General features: G+C 47.5%; 1 protein-coding gene across 3 annotated transcripts in view; it reads right to left on the bottom strand.

The window, feature by feature from the left end:
• The window catches only part of LOC309621125 (uncharacterized protein CXorf38), a 19,083-nt gene extending 8,003 nt beyond the window's left edge, over nt 1–11,080 (bottom strand). For 2 of the 3 annotated variants that reach the window (XR_014239765.1, XM_082378235.1), the window contains exons 1-5: nt 10,806–11,080; nt 10,510–10,644; nt 4,266–4,385; nt 2,923–3,072; nt 2,446–2,649 (exon numbers count right to left, since the gene is read on the bottom strand). Coding sequence is in view for 2 of the 3 variants with exons in the window: in XM_082378235.1 (XP_082234361.1) it covers nt 2,446–2,649; nt 2,923–3,072; nt 4,266–4,385; nt 10,510–10,644; nt 10,806–11,021 (825 nt within the window). In the remaining variant the exon portion in view is untranslated. The remainder of the gene's footprint in view (nt 1–2,445; nt 2,650–2,922; nt 3,073–4,265; nt 4,386–10,509; nt 10,645–10,805) is intronic. The other variant, XM_082378236.1, reaches the window with a different exon arrangement.
• Nucleotides 11,081–11,548: the final 468 nt, after the last annotated feature.

The following is an 11,548-nucleotide window of genomic DNA, read 5'->3' on the forward strand; positions in this document are numbered from 1 at the left end:
GAATGCACCTTACCATTGATAGTGTCTTACAGTAAATTGGCAGCATTTTTTTTTTCTTACAAGTGACTGAATTAATGGTGTGTCTTGCAATTCATAGTGCTTTAGAGTCACTGAAATTTGGTTTATCAAATCCTCTGACTTTGGAGACTAACCCAAAAGAACATGAATAATCGTGTTTGGTGCTGAACTTTCAAAAGAGGTCTGTTCCACACATCGTGGAAAGCCATCCTTCAGCTTCTCAAGGATAACGTGCCAATCAATCCGAACTTACATTTTGATCAACTGAAATATCAAGAGAAATGCCACGGTCCACTGAACAGAAAGCATGAAAAACGAGAATTTATCACCTTTATCTAGAGACTTTGGGACTCAGAGGACAAGCCAATTAACCCCAATTTCCTCTCTGTAAAACACAGATAATGAAGGGTCGAAATTTACAATTGCTAGCTGCTCGGTGACATGAGAGCTGCTGCACGGCACGTGGGAAGGCAGGCCCAGGGCCAGAGCGGGAAGATCCCCGGGCCAGCCCTCATACCCCAGCCGTGAGGCCTTGAGCCCATCAGCGCCTGCCCCTTAGGGTCGCTATAAAGCAGGGTATTACCAGGGTCCCTTCCCGCTCCCACCTTGCAGAGACTCCTGGCTTCAGCGTGTTGCTACTGATGCATTTTGCTCTTTGTTACACAAACAGGAAAAGAACTGCAGCTCCCTCAAGAAAGAGGAGAGAATTTCTGATGACTCAGGGACCATGAGCCTGATCCCCCGGTTTTCTTCTGTCCTCTGACTCTGCTTTTAAAAAGAGCAGCGGAAAGAAAACTTGGGATGGTTCTAATGGCATTTTAAAGTAAAGCCAGATGAGGGACTTCCCTGGTGGTCCAGTGGCTAAGACTCCGCACTCACAATGCAGGGGGCCTGGGTTCGCTCCCTGGTCAGGGAACTAGATCCCACATGCCGCAACTAAAAGAGCCCGCACGCCGCAACTAAGACCCAATGCAGCCAAACAAATAAATATTTTTTGAAAATTAAAAAAAAAAAATAAAGCCAGATGAAACAGATGGATTTAGAAAACAGCTTTAACAGCCTTATTCGTCACTTTAAATACCTATGGTGTGCCAGGGTGGGTGCACCCCCCAAACCACTGGTACCCAGTCCCTGTGCTAAAGGAGCTCATCAAGCTGAGTGAAGCACCTGGGTCAAGGTCAGAAGTTAACATAGGCATATGGACCAGTACGGAGCATGGCCTAAAAAATGAAATACACACTTTGTATTAAAACACGCTGTGTTTCACGAGGTAGCCAGTAAAACTACTTTCCTCGGACAAGGTAGAATGGAGAGGTAAAATGATCTGTCCAAGACATCCTGGGAATCTGGAATTCTAATCCAGCAAGTGCTGGGCTATTTCTGAACCTTACCAAAATATAATTCTACTACTGTTAGTTTTTTTTAATATCTTGCATGTAACAAAGGGGACTCATATCTCCTGTACTTGAGACGATCATTAGCTTGCAGTGTCCTGAGCTAGAATCCTTTAACCCCTCCTTCGCCGCCTCCTGCCAGCCCCGAGCCACGCCCCAAGTAATCTAACCAGCCACTGCGAGCCGTCAGCTCGCAGTGGCTGGTTAGATTACTTGGGGCGTGGCTCGGGGCTGGCAGGAGGCGGCGAAGGAGGGGTTAAAAGCCGTCAGCTCGGCCCCAGTAGTGCCTCCAGCACCCGGCTCCTCCCCCACACCTCTAGCTTCTGTCCTCTTTCTCTCACCCTCACACAACTGCAAGAGCCTCCTGGCTCGTCTCCAACCTCCAAGTGCCATTAAGACGTCACTTTCTAAAAGCCCTATCTGATCTATTCATTTACTCTCTCTTGATTTAAAACCTCTGTTGGCTCCCAACTGCTTTTTGGGAATAAGGTCCAAACCCCATAGTGAGGCATAGAAGACCTTTCAAAATACGGCTTCGACCTACCTGACCACCCTCACATCCGACCATACCTCCCTCCTACGCTCGCCTCGTCACTGTCTGGCCCAGGCTAGTCTTTCAAATGCCTTCTGCCAAGAATGCTCTTCTGCTCTTGCCAATTTGCCGAACTCTGATTTCATTCTTAGTCCCAGCTCAACAGCGCCTTCTCAGCAAAGCCTTTTTCTGCAATCCCCCCTCTGAGCTGCAGACACTCGCAGGAGCCTGCGGTTCAGGATTCTGTGGTCGCCCTTCCTGTGGTCTTCCACTCTGTGGCACATATTAGGCACCCAAATGTTTGCTGATGGAGTGAAAACATTTGTTTAAGGGTAACAGTAATCTGTGCCAAAAGAATATCCATTTCTGGAAATTATTTGACTTTTAAAGCAGAAACGTAACCGTTAATAAGTTAAAATGTGCTACTCTTCCTCCCTGGTGCCTTTCTTTGTTTTGTTTACTCACACAGAGGATATAATGCTTTTTTTTTTTTTTTTTTACCTCTTCAGGCAACACCTCTTGTCCTTTTGCTTGAAGATATAGCTCTTGAAGTTTTTCCTTTAGTAATTCCATCTCTATCTCGTTTACTTGTTGCTCACTCAGGTAAACTCCTGTTTCATAGTCACACCCATCTGGCTGATCTTCCTCAGGGATGTAAACAGCCCAGTCAGATGTCAACAGCTGTTGGGTTACCGAATATATGAACTGATTGAATGTAAAAGATATTCCAAAAAAAAAAAAGATATTCTACTCGGTTACTCAAAGAATTTGACTGGATCCATTCTAATAACATCCCGTGACCACAGAAAAGCTGCTCAGCCCAATCACAATTCTGACTTCATATCAATATTGTTCCCCTGCTTACATTCTAGAATTTTGTTTAAATCTAATAAGCTTCAAATTCTAAATGAGTGACTGTGGTTCCTTTTTTTCCCCCCTTAGTTCTTTATGCCTGAACTGTTAAATGTGATTTTATACCTTTTCTATTTGGGAGTATACCGCCACAATCTCTGGGATATTCTTAAATTCATTCAGAAAATTTTGGATCTTCATCTGAAAATCTCGAAGCCACACAGAAGACACTTTCATCTCTGAAGAGTGCATGATCTCGTTACGACACTTAATCACCTACAGAAAGACAAAAAAAGAGAAAAGCCTTCAAAGGCCAATAGTGGGGTAAACTGAGATTTTGTAGTTCCAGAGGAAGACTGTTGAAAGGCCTTGTTAATTCTAAAATCCACAAGTGTGCGGCCTGCAGGTGCTGTCAAGGCTCGAGGGGGATGTTCAACCCCCGGCCACTTGAATAAATTAATTGGGGTAAGAAATACAAACAAGCCTACAACTGTCATTAGTCCTTGAAATCTTGTGGCTGGGTGGGTATCTCTCGCACAATCCCCCAAATGCCCTAACTTAAAACCACCTGCCAAAGAGCAAGACTATTGGCTACTGGCTCTGAGAATACCCAAAGGCCGAAGCAGACAATGCAAAAATCTTTTAATATATAATTCATGCCAAGTCTTGTACACTCTTGGTTAAAAGCTACCAAAGGGGTTGATTTTATACTGTGATAGTTTTTGAGTCTGCTGATGATAAAGGATTCTCAGTCCTTTCAGCTGCTGGCATGCTAGCAAAATACCCATGCATTTTCTCTACATATTATAAATAATCGAGGTATGCTATATACCCTTTTCAAGGATCCTTAGAGTAACAAATGTGCCAGAGCTGTTCTCTGGTGAAACGGAGATAGTCTAAATCTCCCAGAGGAAGTCTGACAAGCGTAGCCATCTGTTCTGACACTGTTTATCCATTAGTGTTTCTATTTTCTTCAGTTCTAGGTAAATTGGTCTTGCAACTGTTTAGCCAATGAGCTTTGAGAAGGGCAGGATTCAAATGCTGGCATCCAATGGACAGAATGACGCATTACTCTGCATTTGTTTTTTTTTTAATGTGGAAGATTACTTTGCTTCTGTTTATGGCAGAACAGGGAAGAGAAATTTGAGGCTCGTCGATTTAGTGGCAAACAGTGCAACAGCAGGTTGTTGGAAAAGTTCAACAGGGGAGGGTGGAAGGGTCAGTCTCCCGCCTGCATTCACACAGGGGTTCTGGGACATCACAGAAGGTGCATGTGATGTGAGCCCTGCTTGCCTGCTCAGCGATGACAACTGTGGACCAAAGTCTAACTCCTTCGCACACCACTGTCTGGGGAGAGCCGTGAGCTCTGCCCACACGGCTGCTTTAGCAGCACGGGGTGTGGCTCCTGGCTGGTCTTCACAGTACCCACCCCACCGACTCTGTCTGCTTTTCAGTCTGACAGTTCTTACCTCTGTGACTTTCTTTCGATCAACCTCGAAGTGATCACAGGAGTTGATGAGACTTAGAAGAGCAACCGCGTCACATTCCTCGGGTCGTGTTTTGTCTGCCAGTCCTCGGGGCATGAAGGCCTGCAGCAGGGGAGGCCCAAGGGGCACCTGAGTCTCCTCCGACCCTAGGAGACATCTATCTATATGGGGCTAGTGGGACAAATGTTATGTGCCTGTTCCGCAAATGATGACTGCAACTCTCTTACTGGGGTTTCAAGTTAGAGCCTCATGAGTCCAAAACACAAGTCGGGAAACAGTGCGGCAGCCAAGCCTCAGCCCAGGGCAATAACTGAAGAGTTGCTCTATCTGTCCACTTGCTATTAGAGACACTTATACGCTTGACCTAATTGTCCTTTCTTAATGGCATATAAGCAGGAGGCAGGGGTAGAAAGCACCCTTTTCTTTTCCTTACTGAAGTTTCAGTGGCTGAGTTGTTCAAGAAGATTTAAAAGTAATAGTTACTCCCAAGTGGACACTTTAAAATTACTCGAGAAAGTTCAGTATGGTAGTAGAAAGTTAAGAGTCTGGGCTTTGGAATGCGACAGAGCTGGGGTGCAAATCCCAGCTGTGCCACTTGTCAACTGTATGACCTTGGGCAAGTTACCTATCCTCGGATTCCTCATCAGTAAATGGGGGCTAACTGTCCTCATCTACCTTGAAGGATGTTTCGGGAATTAAATGAGTTAATGCGGGTAAAGCACTTGCACGGTGCCTGCCACATGCTAATACACAGGTCACAAATGTTGGCAATTATTATGCTGATGGTGCAAGGTGAGCAGGACCTACACAGGCGTTACAGACGGGGTCCCAGGGTTTGAGATACTAGATACAACAGAATGGCCTCATTCTAGCATGAGCTTGCCTTTTGTAGCACTTTATGGTGTGTACCCCCCCAAATGGTGTCATAGCAAGGCTTGGGCATATTTCTTTCCTGAAGTATTTCCAAATTTACATCTGAAGGCAACAACTTTACCAAGCTACGAAGCTCAAGAGTACATTCCTGCCAAGGGACTAGAAGAGATGACATATGAAAAATGACTCGCAAAAAAAGAACTCTAAAAAAAGAGACCTTCCTACAGGGCTGCTCATGGTGCTATTCTGAAAAAGGCACGTGGTATGAGCCGACACCCCCCAAGGAGAGTCAGGGCTCTGTTCCTGATGGTGGTAGAATCACGCACCTCGGCCTCACGTAATTGAGAAGAATTCTACACACACTGAATGGCCCCTATCAAAAGGTACAGTAGCCAAGACCATCACTGTCTCTGGCCAACCCGCTGAAAGAAGTAGATTATGGATGTTACAAATGTTAACAAAGAACTTAACTAATGTATCACGGGCAAACTAAATTGACGCAATAGAGGAAAAAAAGAAGAAGAAAAGAATCACTGCTTATTCCAACTGTGGCTGAGAGGAACATCCAAAGTGGGAGGGGCCTTAGTTGCCTCAAAACCAAGCAGAGTTTTTCTTTCCCATTACAAGGTATGTCCAGTCTGGCATTTTCTCACCAATATAAACCTGTCTCTCCCACGTCAAGGTTTTATTCTAGTACTTCTTTCCTTTCCTCAGAACCAGAAGCCGACATAGAGGCTCTGCCGCCTCCTTGCCTCTGAAAGCTGTTTCTTAAAATGGTATCGCCTACCGCCAGGTTCCGTATGTGACAAGCACTGGGTGAGAAACACACGTTATTGCCTCTCACTACTCCCTCCTGTCTCTTCACTGAGTAGCAGGAGACAAGGTTGGAGAAATAAACAGGGGCCAGAACATGCTGGGCCTTACTGGCCTTGACAAGGAGTTTGGAGTTTATTCTAAGGACATTGGGAAGCCATCCAAGGGTTTTGGGCAAAGGAAGAAAGCGATCTGATTCCCACATGAAGACCGCACATCCTGCTGTGTGAAGGACCAACCAGGGGTGAGCAGAGCAACAGAGGTGGCCAGGTGGGAAGCTGGCAGGAGAGGGGGCGAGAGCTGTGATGTACAGATGGCGAGGAGGATTCCAAAAATAATTTGCTCGTACAAATGAGAGGGGTGGTGGGGGGAAACAGATGAAGCAAGAATGATTGTAGGTAGTTGGTGGTGGGACATGGGCGCAGGCTGGCGGGGAGAGATGAAGAGTCCTGCTTGAGAAGTAAAGACGAAGGACCCAGGAGGTGATCCAGTGGAGGCATCAAGTAGCAGCTGGGTATGGGCCTCCAGAGCGCAGAAGAGTGCAGAGCTAGGGGTACGAATCTGGGAGCCGGCAGCAGAAACGTAGTATTTAATATTTCACTCCACGGGCCTGGGCAGTATCACCAGGGGAGAAGGCGGGGTGGGGAGGGACAGAAAAGGCCCGAGGAAGGCCAACCGACACTCAGAAGGAGGCTAAGGAGGAGCCGGGGAGACAGGAGGAAACCCAGGAGGGGAGGCTGTCACAAAGCCAGGGCTGTTTCAAGAAGAGTGGCCGGCAGTGCGGCAGTGCCGAATATCTGAGAGGTAGGAAGGACGAGGCCAGAGAACTGAAGGTCACGCGTGCCCCTGACAAGACATGCAGTGGAGTGGCGGGGCAGAAGCCAGAGGGCAGTGGGTTGAAGAGTCAACGGGACCTGCATGAACCCTGAAAAGAGAATTAGGCATAAAGCACTTTTTGAGAAGTTCTACTGGGTATGTATATGGGAGGCAGTTAGAGAAATGGGAAGACAGCTGGACGGAATGGATGAAGGAAGTTTTTCTTTCTTTTCAAATTTTATTTTCCAAGTATTCACTCAATTTTTTTTTAAAGCTTTATTAAGATGTAATTCACATACCATGTAATTCACCCATTTAAAGTACACAGTTCTTCATGGAAAAGACTCTGACAAGTACAGGTTTCTGGTAACTGACTATACTACTGAACTGAATGAATAAGCATTTTCAGAACTCTAATGGAAAACTGATGAATTCATAAAAGTGCTAACAAAATATCAAGATGAAAAAAAAATTAATTACATGGGACTGAGTGAACTGATGAGGATGATTATAATTTTTGTGACTTTCTGTTTGAATTAAAAAAAAAAATCCCACAAGGACTCAGAAGCAAAAAATATACAAATCAATTATCACTGCAAAGTAAAGGAGCTGTTACAGTGGAGGATTACTGGACTGAATGTCAATATTATGACATAGTCTGAGTGTGTCTCATGTTTGGTAATTGCAATCACTGTTGCTTTTGTTGTGGTCATCCATTTACAATGCTTGGTGTCAGTTTATTTATCTCTTGTAAAAATAAAATACAGTGTTTGTGTGTGAAAAAAAAAAGAATGTGAATACAGGGAACTTTGGGAAACTAGAAAATCTAGAAAGGATTCATTGATAATTATTTATTTTCAATGAATAAAATAAAATGTAATAATATGGCTAAAAAAATAAATAAAGTACACCTTTCTTTGTGATGACATGGATGGATCTTGAGGGCATTATGCTAAGTGAAATAAGTCAGACAGAGAAAGACAAATACCATATGATCTCACTTATTCGTGGAACCTAAAACAAAAACCCGAGCTCGCAGATGCAGAGAACAGACTGGTGGTTGCCAGAGGTGGGGGGTGGAGGAGTGGGCAAAATAGGTGAAGGGGGTCAAAAGGCACCGACTTCCAGTTATAAAATAAATAAGCCCTGGGGATGTAATCCACAGCATGGTGACTATAGTTAATAATACTGTACTGCAGTATTTGAAAGTTGCTAAGAGAGTAGATCTTGAAAGTTCTCATCACAAGAAAAAAAAATTTGCAACCACACATGGTAGTGGACATTAACTAGACTTATTGTGGTGATCATTTCACAAAGTATATAAATATCGAATCATTATGTTGTATACCTGAAATTAATATAACATTATAGTCAATTACACCTCAATAAAAAAATTAAGCATTTACAGTTTAGTGGTTTTCAGTATATTCACAGAGCTGCACAACTATCACCACAATTTTAGGACATTTTCATCACCCCAAAAAGAAACCCTCTACCCATTAGCTATTGCCCCCTCTCTCCTTCAGGCCCTGGCAACCACTAATCTACTTTCTGCCTCTATAGATTTGGCTATTCTAGACATTTCATATAAATGGAATCATACAATATATGACTGGCTTCTTTCACTTAGCATAATGTTTTCAAGGTTCATGCAATACTGTAGCATGTATCAGTACTTCATTCCTTTTTATGGCTAAATAATATCCCATTGTATGGATAGACCACATTTTGGTTATCCATTCATCAGTTGATGGACATGTGTGTTGTTTCCACCTCTTGGCTATTGTGAAGAGTACGGCTATGAACATTCGTGAACAGGTTTTTGTGTGGACACGTTTCCACTTCATCAGGTACGTACCTAGGACTGGCACTGCTAAGTCGTATATTAACTCTATACTGAATCTCTTTTTTTAAAAAATTGAATAAACCAAGGCAGTACTAAGGCTATTTGTATGGTGATGGGAGTAAGCAGGGAGGTCGGAAGAGTGGAGACTCAAAGTCCTTGGGCAGGTGGGAGGGGATAAGGTCCAACACTCAAGTGGAGGGACAGGGCGGTAAGAGGAGAGACGCCCTTCCTCCTTTGTAGCAGAAGGAAGAAGATGGTGCACATGGAGGTAGGTCGGTAGGTCTGGTAAAAAGATAAGAAAGCGAGAGCAAGGTTAGCAGCTGGGATTGCAGGTGGGGGAACAGGAGTGGGAGCTCGGCGGAGGAGAGGCAGCAACAGTTGTCTCCGGGAACAGGAGGCTACGGAGAGACAGGGCCAGACTGCTGGGCTCGTGATCAAGAACTGAAAGCGAAAGATCCCTCGAAAGATTCTTCCCCAGAGCAGCAGGTGTGGTGTCATCAGGGCTGGAGCTGAGCCTGGCAAGTGCAGAGAAAGGAGGAAGAAGACCGAGACAACTGCAAGGGACTGAACAGAATGATGGACTGTGGAATCTGGGCTGGCTGAGGAAGCAAAGGAAGCTGGGAGGGCAGAGGCTGCTGGGGATTGGGAAAGCAGTGGAAGCCTCAGAGCTGTGGACGTTGGAGAGGGACGAGGGGTGGGGCAGAGGTGGGGGCGGGTTGAATAAGTACGCCGAGGGCAAGCAGGATGTTGGACACCGCAGCTCCCTGTGCTGACACAGTCCGGGTGTAAGTATGCAAGTGGGAGGCTGAGGTCGAGAGGATCACAGGATGCTCGAGTGGGGAGTCCAGCTTGGAGAGAGAATATACACATGTGGTTGGACTAGGTCTGCGGGTGACGGCAATGAAGAAGGGAAAGAGTGGCAGAAACAGGTGGCATGGGCTTCAAGAGGATTCTGAGGGTATGAAAGCAGCGACAGAAAACAAACAGGTGAGGGACGGTCATAGCAAAGGGTAGAGTTTTAAGTTTTTTTCTTTTCTAAGTAAAAGCAAAAGTTGGCAATTCTATGGCAGCAACAAACAAGAGGGAGAGAGGGTATGGTGGGTTTACTGGACCACGATAGCCAAAAGTCTGGGGGCCACCGATATAGTCCAACTTCCTCATTTTTGAGGTTAGGGAACAGAGGCTGGCCCAATGGTGCACCACAGCAGCTGAGCGGAGATTCTGATCCCTGCTTCCCAGGCACCAAGCTTGTGCCTGCTGGTAACTAGCACGTAGACTGACTCCAGAGGCGAATTTGTGTTAGGAGGCTACTTCGACTCCCCCTACCCCCCTCCTACTGGGCTTCTGGCACATATCAAAAAGTCAAAAAAAATTCTTCAATCAGCCCAGCTAGTAAGTCACATCGCCAAGATCTGAAAACGGGCCGAAGAGTCCCCTTTTATCTGGCTGCCTACCCCACCCCTACCTCCCCAAAGTTTTACTCCTTAGCTAGGCACTTAAGGTCCTTTCTATCTTAGCCCCAACTTCCCTTGGCTTATTCTGCCATCCTCATGGCACCCTACAGACAAAGTGAGCTACTCAGGGAGCCTACCCTCAAAACGCCTTGCCTGCTTCTCCCTCTGTGCCTGTGCCCATGATGCTCGCTCTACATCTTGACCCAGCGTCTCTTGTTGAAATCTACTTTACTAAGCTGCGTTGGGGTCCGATATAACAGCCCTGAGCCGCCTAGACACTACACCCTAGATCAAAAGCCCAATCTCTCTCTGCATCTGTTTATGGGGCCCCAGCTCCCACACAGACCCAACAGACGCCCCGGGCTCCAGGAAACTCCTACCTGGTGGGCCAACTCCTCCTACCCTCCCGACCGCAGGTGCTTACCTTGGCCACCTCCCAGGCGTCGACCGGCCAGCGGACCGGCCGGCAGTTTCCCCAGTGGACGTCTCCATTTCTGCTGGTGTGATGTTTCAAAATCTCCCGTTTCCACTCTGCGCACACCTGACACTGAGGCTGAAACTACAGGGGGCGGCGGTGAGGAGGGGCCCGGGAGGGAGGGGCGGCGTCTGGGCATCTGAACCCCAGGCACGGCGGTCGGCCCGGCTCCGGGGAGGGCACGAGACCCTGCGCCCGCGGACGGGGTGAGGGGCGACGGTCAAGACCCCGGGCCGGGTGCTCACCTGGCGGGCGCGCGGGCTGCACCGCGAGCCGCTGCGGCAGGCGGCGCGGGGGCCCAGGCCGGGGGCGGCGGCGAGCAGGCTGCGGTGGAAGGCGAGCACCTCGCGGCCGACGAAGCCCTGCAAGCAGCCGCGTAGCAGCAGCAGGCAGTGACCCGCCTTCACCCAGTTCTTGTACTCGGCGCAGTTGAGGCGCGCGGCCAGCTCAGAGAGAACCATGCCGGGACCCAGCCCGCGGGGCCACGGAGCGAGGGGCGGGGCGGACGGTAGTGCGCAGGCGCGGAAGCCTGGGCGCGCCCGAGGCGACGGCGGCCCTATGGGCGTGGCCCCGCCCGAAGGCGCCCCGGATTCCCCCAACCGCCAGGCGGCAGGGAGTTCTAGTTTCCGGGGCACGTCGGCCCCACCCCCGTCTTAGATGACGAACGACGCGTTATGTACTTTGTCTGGTGCTCGCCCAGGAAGCCTCTACTCTGTTCCCTTAAACTGAGACCTCGCCAGCCAACGATTGGGCTCCCTCTCCTGAAGCCTGTGCTCCTGTTTTGTGGTTTTTTTTTATTGTAGAGGTGTAAGAGGGTGCTCAAGACACAGTTCTTGAATTACTTATGTTCCTTGCGTTATACAATTCTAGAAAGTTTACTTAACTGGATCCTAAGCCCGCAGGTTGGCTGTAGCCTATCTGGACATTAGTGAAATTTGACCGTTGGCTGTCTGCACCGCGCACCTGTTATGCGCCTGCGGTGTGCCAA

Source organism: Balaenoptera borealis, assembly GCF_965194805.1.
Source record: "Balaenoptera borealis genome assembly, chromosome: X".
NCBI classification, from domain to species: Eukaryota; Metazoa; Chordata; class Mammalia; order Artiodactyla; family Balaenopteridae; genus Balaenoptera; species Balaenoptera borealis.